Source organism: Salarias fasciatus, chromosome 8 (genome assembly GCF_902148845.1).
Source record: "Salarias fasciatus chromosome 8, fSalaFa1.1, whole genome shotgun sequence".
Classification (NCBI taxonomy): Eukaryota; Metazoa; Chordata; class Actinopteri; order Blenniiformes; family Blenniidae; genus Salarias; species Salarias fasciatus.
This window is the reverse complement of record NC_043752.1, coordinates 19,343,889-19,364,597: the sequence shown is the minus strand read 5'-3', so window position 1 is coordinate 19,364,597 and position 20,709 is coordinate 19,343,889. Positions and strand designations below refer to the sequence as shown.

The window sequence follows — 20,709 nt, the reverse complement described above, 5'->3', positions numbered from 1 at the left end:
TTCTCTTTGATTCTTTCCATCTCTTTCTCAATTCCCTCCATGTTCTATTTTCTTCCTGAATTGCAGAAAAGGCTATCATAGCTTTTTGTAATTTGTGATAAGTTCCTGCTGCTGTGTATCAAGTTAAATCCCTGAAAGCGTAATGTTGCAGTGTGTTGGTGTCATAATCTGTTTGGGGTTTAATGTTCCTCGCTTTTGAATGTGTTTTCTGAGGTTTGCCAAAGTGATTTTTAAATTAAACCTTCCCCAGTTGAGTGATGACACTGGTTGCTCCTGGGTTTTTGTTCTGCTTAAGTGCTTTCTAAACCACTTGGCGCTAAACGCGGCGAGCACAGCCGAGCACAACGTAAATACGGAGCTTTCCACTTGAGAAATGGCCTTGGCGTTTCCGCCGCAGCCCTGTGCTGTCGGAGCAGCTGGAAGTGCCGCGTGAATCCAGATCTTTGCTCAGAGATAAGATACAGTACTTCATGCAGGCTGACGCGTGCATATGGCTCTGTTTTTTAACAACCCCGCGATGATAAGTAGGCCGACAGCAGCTTTGCGGTGGCGCACCCTGCATGAATGCTAATGAGGACGCCGCTACGCTATCGGATGCCGCTTCCTGGGCTCCAGCAGAGACGCTGAGGAGCGGGCCGCTGTTGTGGCGCTAATTTAATCTGAATCGCGACCTCCTTTTCCTCCTCCGCCCAGTGAGTGGCGGCGTGGGTTTGAAAGTTCAAGACCCCCGTGTGAACGTCCCACTGGTGGTGCGCGCTGGATAACCGAGCCACAGCTCCGTCCGGGAACCGGAGTGCATGCTGAGCGAAATCAGAAACTCCTCAACTCTCAGCAAAAAAAAAAAAACATGCACTCAGTGGAAAATATACATATGGCAGCCTGGTCTGAAGGAAGAAAACACTAGAGCGTGCTTTCTTGTAAGCTGTAGATCTGTGTGAAGCTGCGCTTCATTGATCTCAGCCGTAGTGAGAAGATGGCAAAGTAACAGTGACGACTTCAACATAATTGATGCTCACGAGAGTCTGAAAGAGTCACTTCGGTGTCAGATTGACGACAGTACGGTTCAGGTGCAGCACGGACTCGTTACCCAACTAACAAAAATATCTGTTCAAATTTTGTTGAATATTTAGGTTTTGTAGTCTGTGGTGTGTTGTTGAAGTTGCGACGCCGCCTCACCTTCAGTTTGTGGACCAGTCTTATTTTGTTGTTTTAGAATCACAATGACAATAAATTTCTTTTTAGGTCTAGATCAATAAAGATGAAGGTTACAGGTCAGAACATAGCTTTGGGTTTGTTGTAAATCTCTTAATGCAGAAATTTGAGAAAAACAAATTGCTCCGGCTGTGAACGATTGAATTTCATAACTTTACATGTTCAGGATTCAAGATGTTTATTGTCGTTTTCACAGCAGATAAACAGAAGTTCACAGTCTGCAGTCAAATTATATTGTATTTTTCCAGCAGATATAAAGAACAAACGATTCAAGGGTAATACAATCACATGCTCAAGTGAAGAAGCCAAACCTCTAAAACAGATAATATTAATACAAGAATAAAGTCAATGAAGCCGTACAAAGACAAAAACGAGGCAAATAGAGGTGGATCTGATTATTGTAAACATGTTGTTTTGTTGATGTACATCTTTGCCATGCTGTGAGTTCAGTGTTATTTAGGAGGAAGAAACATTTCTGGGCAGTTTTGGGTTTGGTTTTTTGTTTTTTTTATTATTTACTAAAGGCTGTTCTTCTGTACGATCAGTATGAATATGTTATTTACCATTCATAGGACATACCAGAAAAGAAGACTCCAGAACTGCTTAGATCTATTATTTATAGCAACTTGAAGGCAACAGTTACTGTTATGTCAGGTTAAAATTTAGCACCAAAGTTAGTGCAATACCAGCTGGTGAAGCAAATATTTGAAGGCTGTTGGTGGTCTGGGCACACCGGCGGCATCAGGGCTCATTTGGATCTGCTTTCTGGCCCCCCGAATGACAAAAGTCCAATAATAGCCCAACATGTTGGGGGAAGTCTCTCGACTTGTACCTCCCGCAGTCATGGAGCGATATTAGCATTCAATCAGCATCATGTTTCTGTTAACTGAACAAATGCAAGCCCCACAGTCGCCCCAAGGTTCTGGCTCCTCACCCCACATCTCTGGCTTCCTCAGCAGGCAGCTGCCGTTTCCTGGAACTGATATCAGAGAACTTCCCCTGGAACTGGAGGGCCCCTCATCGTCTTCTACTGGCACCAGAGCTGACAGACTCAAGAATGTAAAACACTGATTTGGTATTTATAGATAGACCAAAGTTGGTGGTTTTTCTGAAAGTGCCTCATGCCTCATAACAGGCTTTTGACCGTCTACTCTAGTTTTTCCTGACCAGAAATACAATTCACATCAGCCTACCCAGCTGGAATAACAAGGTCACTATTGTCATGGTGCATTTATGAAAAGATTGTCAACATCAACATAAATGCCTGGTTGCAGTTTGTTGGATTCAGAGATAGAAATATCATTCATCATTTTGTGAAGCAGTTCTTCTTGCAGTTTGTTTTTTAGGCATGTAGTTTACTTAAACATACAAAATCCCTCGTAATTCTACTTGTACTTACACTCTGACCCTTTGTGACGACCACTGTCCTAATTGAAAGACTGGTGGCCCACCGTTCTGGCAGATTGCTGGTGAGTGCTTCAAGATGCGTCGCTCTGCCTCGAAGCTGCTGTGCAGTTTTTTTACTGTCATGACAGGAACCATCAGTCTTTAAGATGAGTTCCTGCTTGTTGTTGTGTGCGCAGACATCTGTGTGTTTGTGTTTCCACTCCTTGTGCACCTCACTGAAAGATTCACTCCCTGGACCCTTGGTGACAGGCCTCATGAGGGAGCAGATGGCTTTGTGGGAAGCCTTCCAGAGTGTCTGATTCTCCCAGGCTTCAGCCACCTTGTCATCTTGCTGGCGTGGCCTCAGTCTTAATCAGGGGCTAGACTAATGGCAGCGTACTCCTGCAGTCTGTCATCCGGTCGGATTAATAGAGAAGTTGGGTCAATCGGGCTATCACAGTGGCAGATTTTCACGTCACGATTAAATTAGTTGAAAAACAAAAATCACAATAAAAACATAACAGTGTCAACAGAAACACTGAACCCACATCAAGCTCATCTTTAGCTTGCTCTAAAATCAACCTAATGAGTCTAGAAGGTTGATGGTAAAATATGTTTTGGGGAAGGTGGAGTCGATAAATCACTGCTAGTTGTTGTGCACTGTGTTTATTCACAGAGTCGTGTTGAACAGACTATCCTGTTGGCCAGGGTGCAACAGAGCAGATCATTCAGCCGACGCGCAGAACTTTAAAGACAAATCCCAGACATTTCTGTGCTGTGACACAATCCTCGAGGGTGGGAGGGGGATGAGTGGCGAGCAGGTTCAAGCATTTCCAACAAAATGAAATGAAGGCGACTTCTCATAGCCTGACAGCTGCAGCAAAGTGTTGGGCCGACTCCTCCCGCGTCAGAGTGGTGGAGGACTGGCTTTAGAGGTGAAACAGATGGATGTATTGGCAGGCTCATAAGCAGGCATGAAGGCCAGTAGACACATGAGAAGATAGTTGAATTTTAAAGTTGATTTTTAGTGGATAGATGGATGGATGGATGCATCCTGGTGGGTAGACCAATGGAAAGACGCATCACTAAGAAGAAAGGCTGAATTGTAAATGTTCAGGAAGGTACAGCGCTGTGAATGAGAGCTCCACTGTCTCCCATTTCGTCCCACGGTGAGATCAAACTGGAGCCTACAAAGTCACTAATTATCAACTCACAAAGGCAAACAAAGTTGATGGGAGGAGCAGAAGGCAATGCCTCATCTCGTTCCTGCCGTCCCCTCTCTTGTTTTCCTTTTCCTTTCCTACCATTGGCAGTTTGAGCTTGTAGAAGAGAAACTGCATCCAAGAGTCTGTGGGAAAAGACTCCAACTGGAGAAAAGATGACCAGATGGTTTCTGACTCTTTTGGGGCAATAGCCCTAGAATTTCTCTCCAAATTTGTAATACTTGAAGGTTAAATAGCAGTTCCTGACTTTCACTTTATCCTTCGCCCTATTTCAACGATGAGGAGCGTTTTATGTGAATTCTACAGCTTGGACTATTTTAGACTCTCATTTTCATTTTGTCCTAATAAATGGCTCACCTCCAACTGTTAAAAGTCTTTCCCTGACGTTCACGGCTCGTAACATCTCGACTCCGCTCGTTAGGCAATTCAACAACTTGTTATCAGTATTTCTGGACAAAAATATTGAGTGAATATCTTTAACTCTTGACACCAGCTCTCCCGACAATCACTGAACACAGAGACGCAGAGTTTTATTTTCAGGCGAGAATCTACCTTTTATTATGTTAGGGTGTAGTAGTTCCACAACTCTCATTCTGAGCACAGCCCATCAATAGCATCAAATATTTATCGCCGTACCTGTCTTCCATCAAAGCTATTGGCTTCCTTTGCCTGTCTTTGCCCTGAGGTAAGCGCTGCGATGTCAGAAAAGTCGGAGTGAAGAAAAAGTCTATTATTTTTGTTCGCCCTCTCAATACTTGTACTCTTCATGCGTATACATGACCTTGGCAGCACTGGGAGAACTTTTAAATTCAAGAGCACGATGAACTCACTTGTACCCTTATTGAATTCCAAAACAGAGCCCTTGTCCAGTATTTTGATTGCAATCAACCGCTTCGACAGCGAGGCTATGACATTATGGCGCGCGTTTTTCATCTCCCCCTCCTTTTTCCTGCCTTATCAGCTGTTATTTGATTTCCTGCCTTGGTTACAGGCAGCTAATCTGGCCGGCCGGCTCCGTGCTGAAAGCCGGCAACGTGGCATGAATGACCAACACGGCGACAAACTCAAGAGGAGAGTTCGACCCGGTGGAGGGTTTGAGAGGCGGAGGGTCAAAATCAGCGGCCACTCATAATCAATTAGGTTTGGAGAGAGGAGACGACATCTGCTGAGGAACCCAGCAGTGATGAATCCTGTAACCTCTGAGCTGTGTGTTCCCTGAGAGAGCGAGGAAGGACAGTGAACCAGTGTGTTTGCTTTGGTCTGACCTTGATGTGTATAGTTGGCTTTATACAGGCACAGAACAACAAGAAGAAATAATCAACCACATAAATTAAATGCTTCTGGATTGGATGATGTTTCCCAGTAATGTTACATTTATAGTTTGGCCTATATTAGGCTTTTTGCAGAAAGACAGCATTGAAGGGATATTTGTGCAGCATTTGTACTCATAGTTAACCAACTGGGACCAGTGTGGTCCACAGCGGTAACCTCGCAAACGTCTGCCCCACGGACAGCTGTGTGATATTTCACTGTCATGTGAATGTTACTGGTTCACTTTGAGGGGATACGCTTCCTTTAGGCCCGTGTCTCTTTAAATAACCTCCAGATCCTTTTGAAAAGTGAGCAGAAAAGATAAATAGTAGATACTATGTGAGTAGATTCCCATCAAATCCCAGAGCCACGTCGCAGATACTTTATGTTCATGTGGACCAATGATTTGTGGGAGCAAGCATTAGTAACACAATTTCACACCACAGCTGTTACTGAATTTAAAAATGAAGTGATGATCAGAGTATAAACTAAAACCCACCGTCTTAAACCATGTAGCTAGCATGTGTTTTGGCAGCTCTGCCATTTGGATTACTAATGACTGGATCGTGAGCGGAACTGCATCTCTTTCTGAATAAGCACAGAAACGTGCATTTCTTTAGCAGACTCAATGCTACGCTCTTTGAAAGGCAGTGTTGTGTTGTAATTGTTAAACTTTTGAAGGAGTTTGTAGCTTTAGACAGAATTAGGTCAAGAAGTCTGCTCACGGACGTGAGACTGCTGTTGATTGTATTGTGCTCTCTCAGAAAGAAAACACGTCGCTCTGTTAGTATAAAGTTTTGGGATCTCAATAATTCCAAAGTCGATTGAAACTCTTTTCAGTACAAATAACATTTTCTGAAGGAAAGTCTTGGTATTATTAGAGATCTGAGCCTGAGCCCCATCCAAACCTTGACCCCCACAGCCTTGCTTCTCCTGCCAGATTTATCAGAATCTCCACTGTGAAGCACAAGTTTTGTGCTCAGAAAAATTCCTCTGTACTTCTAGGCTTTCATGCAATTTAACAAGATTGTCTAAGAAAGGTTTTGTCACGATGCTGTTATGTTCAGGCCAACAATGAGTTTGTTCCAGTAAGAGTCGATGTGTAAACGATTACTCTGGTTTCATTTGCACCTGCCTGTGACTTCTGTGGGATTTACAGCCTCAAGGTTCATAATTACTCCAAGAAATGTATTGAGTTTGAACAAAGGTACTGTCTCGTTCTTGTCCGATCCTAAATGGTTCGGTTTCTGCCTTACTGTTGATCCTCTGATAAATCTGGATAGAGCTCAGTGTTGGACTACTGATCATCCGTCCCTGATCTTTATACTTTGGTGACACGGGATGTTATCCTAAGACCACATTTACATTTTGAGTGAAAAAATATGATTTTTGTTGTGGAAAGGTTTCATGTTTATATGGCAACACTCTGAAACTGATGTCTGTTTCCCTGGTAGAAACACTGTTTTTTAACAAAAACAATGTCCTGCTGGAGCTAAAAGCTGCCATAACTCATCCAAAACAATTCATCTGGACAAGTTATGTCTAAATCTCAGTTAAAACTAAAAATAACTGAGATGAGCAGTGATTCTTCCTAGATTTATGGGGGCCGCCATTTTGAAGTACATGAACCTCCCATGATTCTCACTTCACCTCAATTTTTATTATGGGCTATTCAGGTACATATTCATGATTGTGATTCATTTATTTGTAAAAACTTCCCCAATAAATGTTCTCTTGTCTATTGCCTTATTACTGAAAAATTACAACTAAAAAGTTAAAATAATTAAGGAATTCCAAGAGATTACGTTTGGGCAAGTGGAGTTCATTTGGGACAGGTAACACTTTTTGATAAATAGTCAAAAGATTCTGATTTGGGCAACTTGTCTTTTTCCGGATTTTGAGCTGTTAGCATTCCAGGCCACAAGGTTGTTGGTTGTTTTTGTAATGAAACCACACTCATGTACAGTACATGCAGACTGTGAGATGCCTTCATCTTGGTGCTCAGATTTGAAAGAAGCTGCTGCATCTCTTGAATTCTTCCATTCTGTCAAATCCGATATCTGCAGGTCATTGTGGAATCTAGACATATGCTCCCAGCTGGAGAAAAACAACAGCTTGCTCAACATTTTGCCATCTAGGAGAGATACTCACATTAAAAATGTAGTACTATAATTGCTTTGTAAAACAAGGTATGTTCCCCTGAACACAATCTTCTAATGTGATTAAAGGTGGAAGGATGGTCTTATAATAGCAAAGAGGCTGTTAGGCTGTCACATTAACGGAGCCCATTGTCTTTGCAAACATTGCTACCTCTGCCTTTCACACTTTAGCCAATTACTGCAGGTTGGAGAACATGTTCTGGATGCTTTGCAGCTCCTCTGGTGGTTGTAGTCAAAGTGCTGGTTTTGACACTAGCCAATGATACGTGCTACATATTTTTAGAGTCCACATCATTAGGGAAACACCCCACACTTTCCCACAGCCAGTGTGAAGAAGAACCAACTACTTATGATTGATTTGTGCTGATATTCGCAGTTTTGTCTGCATTAGTCTTCTAATTCTCTCAATTCCGCTTTGAGTTTACATGATACTTATTGAGATTTTCACTTGTAAATTGCAGCTGCTGCACGGCACTGTTTGAGTCTTAAAAAAAAAAAAAAAAAAAGCACCATTGTTTTTTTTGTTAGTTATAAATGGAGTCCCAGTACAATGTTTCTTTTTTTTAAATGAGGTCCCTGAGGTGCTGCAGCCTGATTGGATTCCTAATGCTTTACAGGCTCTAATTAATTGCAGCTCTCTACCCATCGACTGTAAAGAGGCCATTCCGCCTGTTCAGAGACCTGCAGATAACCAGTTCAGCTGCAATGTGCAGTCTGGTTTGTACGTAAGCTCACCAGTTATCTTGTAATGTCAGTTGTCCTGTAAACTTTCCTCGTCACAGATCTATTACACAAACACAAGCTCTGCAGAAGAAGATGTGTTTGTGTTTGGTCAAAATCTGTCGATCTGAACAGAAGTACTTCTGTCTATATTGAACCTATGACCGTTTGGAGCAAGTCATCATATTTAACAGGTCTGTATTAAAACACAAAGTATTACTTCCAGGCTGACTGATGGGATGGCAACTGTGACAGAAGACTAAAGTTTTACTTGCTGTATTCTTTTCTGCCTTGATTTTGCAATCCCAGGTAATGAAAGTACTAAAAACTAATGTAATAAATACATTAATAATGATATTATGATTAATAATGATATTTTTATTATGGCACGAAACAAGATAGCTTATGTTGCTGCTGATGTTCTTTATATGATGGGTTAGAATTAATACCCTGGTAGGGTGGTAAGTGGTGGATGGATGGAGAGATGGATGGATGGATGGATGGATGGGTGGATGGGTGGATTGTCCTTCTGCTGTTTCTTCTCTTTTGTCAGTTCATCCTCCTTAAAGGTTGAAATTTACAGCAAGTTTTGTGAATGTGAGTGAATTGCAGATATTTGTGTGCCAGTGCACACAAATATGTGCACTGGTGAATATGTTGAAAGATATTGTAATCCATTACTTCCTGCCTCTACCATTCAATGGGTTTTTGGGCAAAGGCCCTGATGTCGTAATATCCTCACACAATAATGTGATAATCTCACAAAGTGAAAGCCGTACAAAAACGATTAAAAAAAATTCAGAAAGGATGACGAGACCAAAGAACAAACACTGACAAAAACTTAAAAAGTCAAAAAATGAAAGTCATGGTGGGCCAGCTGAGGAAATGTCTCAGCAGCATCTCTGCTACATTTATATTATAAAAACAATCACAACCACACTCAAATGTACTCAGACAGACATTCAGCAATGAGCATGAACTGATCCAAGTATCTTGTGTGACCTGGAACACGCCCTTGATCCTCCTAATTCACGAAGGTATATGAATCGTGCTAACTGGATAGCACGTGTTCATTTGTCGGACTGGATCTCTGGAGTGTGTGGTTGTGCACAATAATAACTGAACATGCATTTTTTTTAAACCTTTACCAAATAAGACCTGAGCTGTTTGTTTCCACCGGTGACTCAGACTGACAGATCAAATGTTATCGATTCACACAGAAGACATTTCAAAGGTTTCACATACGTCTCCCGTTCGCTGCAGCTTCAAAAACTCGGCCAGTGAAGAGGAAGCAGGGTTCTGCTGAGTCGCTCCACTCTCGTCTGGAAACGCAATCGATTCCAGCGTTTTCTCTCTGATCGCACGGCTACAGTCTGTGGAAATCTTCCTCCTAATGCCTCAGATCTGTGCTGAATCTTTCTCATCATGTAGCATTACCGGAGCTGCCGCGCTGAAATGTGAGTCCATAACTTTGCGGAGCGGCGGCCCACACAGGCCCGCCCGCCCGCCTGTATTTAATTCATCGCGGGCCGTCTCTTCTCTCCCCCGTCGCTTTGTCTCTTTAATCCCCTGCATCTCCATCCATTCACTCTCTGCACCTTCACGAAATAGAAGCAGTCGTCTGCTGTCTCCGTCAAATACGGCTTGATTCACTGCAGCATTCTCTGCATTTCACGCTAACTGTCCAACGCCGCCGATCGCCGTTTCTTCTCCCTCTTCTGTTCATGAGAAACACATTTTTCTGCATTATTTTCATCTGTCCACATCCTGTTTGTGTTGAAATGGCTCTACGAACGTGGGAAGACTGCAGCTTTAACAGCAGAACATATACAGTAGTTAGTGCGGTCTTCTTCTTGTAACAAGGTAATTCACTCTATTGATCTGTGTCCTGGGATAATGATGATGTTCCTCGCGTTTTCTCATTACCAGAACGCCACCGATGCTTTCTATTACCGTACCTGCCCGTTACTGCGGCGGCCGCCCCAGACACTCAACTTTCTCCTTTATGGCTTGTTTACGTTGGCCAGGCTATTAGCTCTAATGTGGCTGCGCGTCGTGATCGTTGCTATCTGTTCAAGGGGGAGGAAGACCAGCCGACCGCCGCCGCCGCCGCCGCCACGGTGCAATTGTCCTTTTCAGCTCCATCACTCCCAGAAGCTTTCTGGAGGCAAATTAAAAGCAAGTGCTGCGAGCCGCTCCAGCAAAATGAGGTGTGTGCGAACGGTTAGACGAGACGCACGGCAGCAGATGTACGATACGACGAGCTGTGGTGAAGGGTCGGACTTTGTCGATTACACTAATGAACCTAGAAATCATCACTACATATTTAATCACGCACGTATGCCGGCGAGGAATTGTTTTTGCTTGTTCATTACTGATGCGCGCGATGCCTCCTGGGCCAGCGTGCATCTATTAATATGGAGCGGCGCGCGAGCAACGTGCATGATTGTGTGTTTGTGTGTGTGCGTGTGTGTGCTTGTGTGTGAAGTGTTGTGTCAGCTGTCAGGCTCAGCCCTGACGCTATTTGCTTGATTTCAGTTTCAATCTAAATCAAACCGCGTTGGCAGCTTCCTCTGTCTTTTTGATGTGTTTTTTGATACAACGATTGTTAGGGGTGCAAGAAACCGACTATGTGTGTGTGTGTGTGGGTGTGGGTCTGTCACTCTGAAAACCTGCATTTTTTGTGGGGGTTTCAACCAAAACAGCCTGAAAAGTGAGAAGTGACAGTAAATTTGCAGATTTCCATCATGAATGACTATTTTGAATCTGGAGGTTCGGGCCGTACAACCCAAGACTGTGAAAGCCATAATACACAACAAATACTTATAATTAAAAATCCCCCAAAAAGCCTTAAACCACTTTTAGATTTGACACACACTGACAGTTTAGTGTGTGTTCTTTGGAGGGATGCGTTTGGCAGCCACCAGCCGCCATCGGGACAGATCAAACTCACACAGTGATAAGATTTATGACTTTAGCACTGCTCATTTGGAGAGATTGGAGGTTTTTTTAGGTTGATGATGAAGCTGCTGTGGCCGCTTTTAGCTGTCTTTGATCGTTGACATACTTTGAATTGATACCGTCATTTTCCTGATGCTTTATTGACATATGCTGAATCAGCAGTCTTTAGTCTTTCCAGTCATGTTAAGCTGTTCACAGCATTTCCAGCAGTTTTTGCCCATTTTGGCCATTTTTAAGTTCTCGTATGGTTTTGTGCTTTACAGCTGTTATTGTGATCCCACAGAATCACACTTCCTTTGTGTAACCGATGCGTTTGGTGACTTGCTCCACCAACACGTCCAGCCGAATGACCACGCTTCAGTTTGTGTTCGGAGTGGTTTATTGTTCCAGCAGATCTCTCCATGGTGAATCCAAGCACACCCAGACAAAAGCCAGACCTTTTCCAGAAGATTGTTTTGAACTGGGCAGAATTTCCACTGGATCTTAGTCAACGTGGCCCCTTGGTGCTAATAAGGCGTCTGTGAAACGGAGTTGAAACAAACTCACAACATGTCGTCCCGTGCTGTCCACCGAAGCCTTTAAATACTTCTCAGACCACAGTGGAGGTCTGTGGTCACAACTTGAAAAGGCTGGTTTCAATTTCAGGCCCTACAATGACTCTGATGTGAATTACTTACTGTTTATGGTAAATATCCCCAACAAAAGGCGGCGCAGGGAGCGCGGCAGAGCGCTGTTTGGAGGCCATTAGCATGAAAGCAGAGACTGTATAATCAGTCTAATAGAATAATGCTGAGACATGAGACGAGCTGGACGGCTCCGAGTGTTTTTGTTGATTTCCACAGAGCCGGCGACACCAGTCCTCCGCTTATCTGACAGGCTGGATTTGTTGGGTTTTCTTTATGAACAGAGCAACAAAAGCAGGCGATTAGCACAAATACATTCAGCACCCAGAATAAAAATATGAGCTCCACAAGCCGCCTGTAATAATTACTTCACTACTGGCAGAAGTGTCGGGACTCCAAAGAATAATGAGCAGGCAGATTGGAATACAGTGCCTTTGCTTTGTTTGCAACCTTTCCACCACACTGACTCTGTCTGGTAATTGTTGCGACAGAAACATGACAAAATGAAGTAAGCAAGTTTTATCCGAGTGTGTATTCATTTGTTCTTCAAGTGTGGCTCCCAGCAGCTGGCTAACTGTAGTTAAATGTGATCTCTTTCAAGCCCCCCGTCTCGCAGCGTTTACAGTTTGGAGGATCGTGAATGATTTTGATGTTTTCTTTCTTCTTCCAGAAATTGCTTTTTGTGCTCCAACAGAGTTTTTTATTTCTGTTTGTTTCATTTAATGACATTATTTATATTCAGCATAGCATCTGCAGATGTTCCACTTCCGTATTAGAGTAATGGCGGCCATCAGAAGAGGAGGGAGCTATTGATCCACCGGGAAATGACAGGCAATGCCGTGCTTTCCAGTTTCACCACGATCCCAGCCGTCAGCCGCCCCTCTACCATCCGCAATCAGCTGAGCTTTATTGATCAGCGAATGAGGAAACATCTACAGTCATTAAACACGATCACTCTGTACTGTAAGATTTTCAGGATTGCATCATTACTGGAATACGTGGACTCTTGGTTCTCGGTTGTTATGATCTATTGCCCGGTTGTTTCATCATAAACACACCCGCTCGCTGAAAATATACGATAACTTGAAATTTATGCGCTGCAAAGTAAAACATCATCTACAAAGTGAGCGTGCCTCTCTCAGAAGGATTTCGTTGATTCAGAGATTTACATTTACAAGTACAACTGATAGAAAGAGCGAAATCGCACAAAAAGTCCAAATGGCCGAAGCACTGAAACTGCTGGAATATGGAAAGCGGCTGAAGTGGCTAACACTGATAAAAATAGATTTTTAAAAAAATTACACTGCTAAAATAAGAAAAACCAACCGGTAAAAAGTATAAAACAACAAAAAACAATTAAAGATGTTAGTGGCTTTGAATAAACAGCCAAAATATTTCCAATACAGACAAAACTGAAGTGGTTTCAATGCGTTCTGTGGCTGTTTTAAAAGACTGAAAATGGCCAAACTAACTAGAAACAGTAAAACTGCTGAAAATGAAAGAAAATATACTCTAATGAATGAAAAGTTGAATATCTAAATCTACAAAAGTAAGTGATACAGCTCGTAAGATTAGGAAAATTTAAGATGAATAAAGTTAAACATGCTAAAAATGACAGAAGAATGCAAAAAATAAAAATTTGTTCAGGTTTCAGATTCATTAAAATTCCGTAAAAATGTCAAAACTGCTAAAAATGCATCAAAAATCAACTAAATTCAGGAAATTGATCTGGGGAATAAGAAAAGCATCGTTCTTGAAAATGAGGACAGTATTTTAAAGGTTTAAGCTATTCTGCAGCTCTCTATATGAAATACTGTAGTTGTTAGTTGGATGTTGCAAACCCCTGATTATAGAACAAGTTACATTTTTTTAATGCTGTGTTTTCTAAAACTAATGTTTTCCTGCAAGTTCCAGAGGAGAGTTAATGTGAATTTGATGTGCTGATTTATTTGGCCGCCTCTGAACCAAATGGTGGTTCAGGCTCTGATCAGGCTCTGGAAGTGAAGCAGTGCATGCTGCCGTGCTTCAATGCCCAACTCTCAGACGCTCTTCTGCTCTGATGTTTTAAGAACCTCGGGCCACCTGGAACTCATGAATAAGATGGAAAAAAGATGGTCTTGAGGGAGGCAAGGTTTTTTTTTTTTTTTTTTTTTTTTTTTCCCAGGCCTTTTCTTGAAGGGTCTGGCCTCAAACTGGGTCGTCCCACAGGGGAACCTGAGAAGATTCATTCTTTACCTTTCTCTCTCTCTTCGGGGCTCTAAATCCAACACACACCTCTGTGTCCTCCTCTTACTTATCTCCTCTTTGCATTGCTCCCCCTCCCTCTCTCCTACCTCCTTTCAAATCATCGATTTTTCAGAGCATCTATAAAATATTTACAATGTGTGGGCAGACTTCTTTCTCCTGGAGTTCAGGCGAGGGAGGGGCTGCTCAATTTGAAAGCTGGTGGGTAAGAGCGAGCGAAGGAGTGAGGAGAGGGGGGGAAGAAAGAGGTAGATAAGAGCAAAGGAAGTCCACTCCGAGTCGTGACGGGAATAGCAAGGCTCCCCTTTGAAACTGCTGCTGATTGTAAATATATAGTAGCAGCAACAGATAAATACCCAGTTCCTCTGCTGGGTGATGTGAACGGATTAGCTCAGCCTTTTTCATCTCTACCTGTCTTTTACTTCTCCATGGGTTTGGATCGACGCCTAATTAAAGCACGGTGAAAACTCTGATCATATGATCATTGACGGAAGACATCAAGAAATAAAACAAGGCGGCAGGTTCTTCAGAACATTCAGAGCCAAAGCTTATGTGTGTGAAAAAGACCTCAAGAGAACGTGAGGGAGAGTCTAAGAGAACCTGAAGAAGACCAGAACAAGACCTAGAAAAGCCTTAAAGGGGACATGAACAAGACCTGAACAAAACCCAAGAAAGTCTTCCGAATAATCGTAAAAAGTCAAATAACCATAAAGAGAAAGATTTCAAGACAACCTGAAATCTCTTGCTTGTTTTTCTTTAAAGTTTTCTCTAAGCAAACGAGGCGCAGCTCCTGTCAAAACACTTTCCTCCCTACCCACCAGTAGCCTTCAGTCATAACTGTTCCAAAAGTGCAGCTTCAAAATGATTCCTTTCAAATGCCCTCCTCTAATATCTGATGGATGAGAATTCTTATATAAATCTGTTTTCTTCTCCCCACTGCTCATCATCAGAAGGTTCTTTATTCTTGGTGCTTATACATTCAATAAGGGCACAAAAATGTTCCACAGAAGTCTTCTTCTACTATTTCAAATGTGTTTCAACTGAACTGTGGTTCAAGGTACGTTAAATCCCTGAAGTCAAGTTCAAAACAAGACTTTTTGAGATGGTTTGATGTTTGTGAGCGGGAAGTCTCCATCAACAGATGGTCCACTGTGGTCATGAAGGGATGGACGTCCTCAGGTTGGCTGTGGAGTTTCAACCTGCTCAGTTGATACTAAGAAGAAAATCTCCAAAATGTTCCTCCAGCAACGAGCGCAGATAATCCATAATTCTTTGTCTCTCCGAGCAAAGTTTGGAATCACAGTTTTTAAAATAATGTCTTTGAAACAAACTGAAAGAAGGTAAAGTTACTTTCCTTCTCCTGACAGGATGCACGGTATAAAGAACTGTCATTCTTTGAATAAAGATGTTTTGGTTTGTTTTTTTAAGGCTGAGAATATTGACAGGATAATCTGAAGGAGCTCCAGGAAAAAAAAAAGAAAAAAAAACTAAATCATAATGTCCCTGTTGAGGAAGCTGAGCCCTGATCAGGCTGTCACTCAGAGGCAGCCGCCTCACATCGCAGATCATCGGACTCCGTGCGATTTCAAAACAGAAAATCTACCGGGAACGCGTTTCATCGTAGAAGTAAGATCTTCTGATCTGCATAAACAATGTAAATATTCATGCAAGATAATGTGGTAACCATGGCAACACTGCTTCGCTCTTCAGCGCAGGTTTTATTTTTTTCTATCTTTCTCTGAACGCATTGGAAAATAAAATGTTGCTAAAACCGAGCTGCCGTGTTTGAATCAGGAAGGAATGTTTGACAAGTCCAGATTTTTCTGTTAATGTCAAATTATGGCACATGCTTGGCTTTTCGTTTGCGGCCCCACAGTTCAGTGGTGTGATGGATCGTCACCTCAGAGAGCTTAGAGAGGTGGACTTGGGATGTTGTTCGATTCCCACCCCTGACAGGTCATGACTGTGTGCCCCTGAGCCTGAGCCTTGCTGTTGTGCTGGTGTGTGACGACTCCGCCGGTTTCCCCGCAGGTCGGTGGGACGATGTACAACACGGGCCGCCACGTCTCTCTGCGACTGGACAAGGAGCATCTGGTGAACATCTCCGGCGGGCCGATGACCTACAGCCACCGTCTGGAGGAGATCCGGCTACACTTCGGCAGCGAGGACAGCCAGGGGTCCGAACACCTGCTCAACGGCCAGGCCTTCTCCGGAGAGGTACGCTACATCCACAATGTACAGATATTAACAAGAACCGGGATTCCCTCAAAAATCACACATGATTTCATCAAACTTCAATCCAACAAACAGCAGGAAATGCGTGTTCTCTGAGCCATTCAACACGTTCTCCGTCCATTTTAAGGTCTCTAAAACTAACAGAATGAAGCGTGCCTATTAACATGGGAGTTCATCTGTTTCCAGGTGGCAGTGTGTTCCTGTGAAATCCTGATTGAACGAGCACAAATCCTTGGTAGAAGCCGACTTTAGGGTCATTAGACGGGCCAGACATGCTGTACTCGTCCATTTCAGGAACAGGAAAGAGCTGGGTCATAATGAGGCGGTCCACTTCAAGGTGGAATCTGAAGGGCTCCTGGTGTTGGTGCTAATTGCACACCTCTATGGTGGGAGGCATGAAAGTGTTTTTTTTTTTTTTTTTCCTTCTTCTTCTCCACTGCAATCCCAGGTGGCAGCTGATAAAAGTTGCATTATGCCTCATAATGGCTAATGGGGTTATGGTAAAGCAGCAAGCTTGAAAATATGAGTCTTACTTTGACAACTACGTGGGACATTCTTCCAAGAAAGCGTGTAACCTCATTACCAGAGGGGTGCAGAGAGATCTGAAAGGAGATAAAATGCTGCACGTACAAAGGAAAGGCTTTTGTAGTAAAGTTTATTCTGCTGCCGCTTTCTTTGGCTGCAAGTTAAGACCATAACAGGTTCGCTCAACAAATGCAAAGGATGAAGTTTATTTTTGTTTTACTGGACTTTTTTTTTTTTTTTTTACCTGTGCTGTCCATCATGGAAGCAGCAGAATGGATTACAAAGATCTGATAGTCTTTAATCAACATCAACACTCCAGACGACCGGCTACTGCACCTACATAAAGATATGACAGAGGGCATCCTACGGACTTTTGTTGAAGATTCTAGCTGGTAGTGAACTGGGGCGTGCAAATTGAGGATCCAGGTATCAAATTACAGCAGAGCATCAGGAGCGACCCATTACAGATAACCATCAGTCAAACACTCCACAAGACAAGGTAACTGAGTCCACCTGCAGAATATGAAGAGTGATTAAAGATCAGTGTGATCATGCAAATCTGACAGTGATCATGCATATATGACCTCTGACCTCTGAAAAGACCAGAAGCAGGCCATTTTTACCCAAATTGAAAACGAAGGTAACAGTTGCTAAAAAAAAGAATTTTTTTTCTTCTGTTATTATTTAGTATTAAATTCAAAGAACAACAAAGTGAGATTTATTTAAAGAGGACCTCAAATTTATTTTCCCTTGAAAGGTTTTGATTTGAAAAGACTGAAGGTTTACTTTTCTACATTTATTCTCTGTGTAAATTGAAAAGGCTTTAAAAACCTCTTTAAGGACATAAATGATGTCTGAAATGATGGCAGCAGCTCACGTCAGCCCTGTTGACGGGGACAAACTTATCTTAAACTCCACACACACACCCACACACACACTCCCGGTTTGCACACGGCCTGAGACTTCACGGGTTGGCATTTCACTTTTCTGACGAGTGAAACAATTAGCTTCGCAGGCTTTGATTGTTCAACAAAATCATGAGTCACTCGCACCGTCGCTCTCCACCGCAGCCATTATACCAACAACCAATTTGTGGAGCAACAAAATAATTGCAGTTTTGACAGGCAAATTTATTATAATTAATGATAATCATTTATCGTCCCCCAGTGTGTGAGAGCCAATATTGAAATCATAATAAAACAAGTATTTACTGCGTCCTCTGGGGGAAAGCTCGGCCTTAAAGGACATGCTTCAGAAAGGCCTCCTCCTGGCTTCTTCTTCTCTTCAGACTTCTGTCAAACGTTTCAGGACAAACATTGTCAGATGAGTAAGAAACAGAAAAATAAGCTATGGAACGATGTTTTAATGACTTCATGTTGTCTGTATATTGCAAATATATTAATATTTAATTCGTAACAGCTGCTGCATAGCTGACCCTGTTACAAATGGAAACCAATAGTTAAATAAACAAACTGAATCACAGCTTAAAAAGACTCGTGGGGTGTCCCACTAGGTTCAGTACTGGGGCCGAACTTTTTTGTCTTTTAAAATCCTGCAGATGACGCAAATCTAATGTGTTCAAGTATTAATGATTGAAAATGGTAGAGAAATGATAGATTAGAACAAAGCTGTGTGGAGTAACACATGAAGTGGCACATGGCTGTAGGTCCTGCAGTGTTCCACATTTCCACATCACACACACACACACACACACACACTGCGTTGTGTTCCATATTTTCATGTTTGTGATTCTCGTACAAAACAGTATTATCTATTTGTGTTCTTCTGTTTGTTTGTTTTTCTTTTGTATTCCATATATTTTTTCCTACATCGGCATGTTTCGTGTTTGTGGAGCCTGAAGGACAGTCACTGCATTTCACTGCCATTCTTGTATGTGACAAATAAAAAGCAAAATCCAATCCAATATCATCTAAACAGATGAAATTAGGACCTTGTTGACAAGGCAGCAATTTCAAATGGAAACATAAAGCAATCGTTGTATTCAGCATCCAAGGTAGAACTGTCTGGAAAGGACTGCAATAGCTCCTCTGCACATACAGTAGACGGACAATACCAGTGAGTTAATGTTTTTTCATTGGAAACATTGTCGTGTGTACGAGGCCTAAAACTGGTCCTTTTTTCTTGGCTTTCTGCAGGAAAGGCAGCCTTTTCCTTTCATGGTTTCTGATTTGAATTTGAATGGATGTGATTGTTTGGTTCGGCGTCGCTCATGCAGATCGGAAAGTAGCTTTTCAGGCTGTTTGTTAATGAACTTGTTTCTCTCTCAGTAATGTTGACGTACATTTCCTCCATAGGAATGCAACCCTTTGGTAACCAGGACCACCACTACCAGAGTAAATTCTAATATCGATATCCGATCATCTATACATGTAAAACAGACAACAGTGAAAACAAGGCCGAGAGAGCTGCAGCCACCCCCACTAATGTGACCGCTTTAAATGTAATAATGTGAATAATTCAAAGGAAAAATAAAGCAGAACTCAAAGATGCATAATATCCAGTGAATCAATATTTCATCCACTGTACCTGCTTTTGATGATAAAACAAAAAAGAATTTTCTTTCAAGAAATGCAGTTCTATTAATGTATTTTTACATTATTGGCTGCAGGTAATAATACTTCTTCAAAGGATTTTCTCTCCTTCAATAATGTAATATTCCATTAGATTATTGGCAAAATGTTATGAAGAAATTGGCTTGTTTTTTTTTTTCTCCAAGACATTATCCTATAGTCTTTATTGTATTTGAAATGGATTGTTACGTTATTGGCAATATTAGACATTACAACAACAGGAGATTTATTTTCTCACCTCTGCCATGTTGTCCTCACTCAAACGACTGTTCCACAGTGAAAGTCTCATGAGAAAACATCCCCCTCTTCCTTCACTCGCCTTTTTCCCAAACCATGACTTCAAGGTCCGATAGCATATTTCATAATAAAGAAACACAGAGCGAGTTGAGAGAAAACTCGACAGGCTCTCACCCCATCTGCAGATTGAGTGGCTGAGCGTGTCCTTGAAACGTGAACAAAGAGGCGAATATTCAAAGTTTTTAAAGCAGAGCGTTGCTCTGAAAAGTGTGTGTGTATGAGAGAGTGTGTGTTTGTATGAGTGGGGGGTGTTCTGTCGTGTGTGTGTGTGTGTGTGTGTGTGTGTGGGTGTTTCAACACTTTAAATCTCCTTTCTCATCAGGCTTTTTTCTCTGTCTTCTGTTTTTTTCATGTGTGTGGGTGTGTGTGTGTGTGTGTGTGTGTGTGTGTGTGTGTGTGTGTGTGGGTGTGTGTGTGTGTCCTGTTGTTTCATCCCAATCACCATATTTTATGAGTGCTTGGAAATAAAAAAGTGTGTTTTTATTACAAAATGGAATTGTTGTGTAAGTTTTCCCAAAGCGGGGAAACACTCTGGTTTCTATGAAACAGGTAACATGTTGTTCTGGTGCCAAAGAGACTTGTGGCCCATTTACACGGCAACAGCGTCTAGTGAATGTTTTCATGCATGTTGGGTGTCTGTTTCCATCACAACAGTGATCGGAGTTGACATTCTGTCATGCTAACTACACCGTTTTCAGAATTTCCACTGCTGACATGTAAACAGCTATCGCAAATAAGGATATGTACCGTTCACATTCGAACCGATACCGTACCAATGCCCAGTACCTGGGAATCAGTCCCGGTACTCAATGGTACTAATTTTCAGTACTTTTGTGTGTTTATTTGGTAATAATTTTAATTTGCTGCTGCTGATTGGACAATGCTGCGTTCATGTCCAGCTCAGAAAATTGCATGCTCTTCCACTCCCTCACAGTCAGAAGAGATGCATTCAGGTGCCGAAACATGGTATGGTTTGATTCTACATGAATCTTTTCTCGGTAGTGATGAGCAGATGAGGCCTCATGAAACGCTGTCTCTATTTTCTGAAGCCACTAGATGGCACTCTTGGTTTTAAAAATAGAGGCTGAAGGACTGACAATGAAGTGTGTTTTCAAACATCTCTTGAACAGATACCGCCATCTAGTGGATTCAGAAAAGACAGACAGTGCTTCATGAGGCCTCATTCATCCATCTTTAGCACTTGATAGTTGGTACGGAATTC

At 42.2% G+C, this 20,709-nt stretch overlaps 1 protein-coding gene across 1 annotated transcript in view; it reads left to right on the top strand.

Moving 5' to 3' along the window:
• The window catches only part of ca10a (carbonic anhydrase Xa), a 208,579-nt gene that overhangs the window by 170,672 nt on the left and 17,198 nt on the right, over positions 1-20,709 (top strand). The window contains exon 4 of the mRNA XM_030097378.1: positions 15,871-16,056. Coding sequence (XP_029953238.1) covers positions 15,871-16,056 — 186 coding nt within the window. The remainder of the gene's footprint in view (positions 1-15,870; positions 16,057-20,709) is intronic.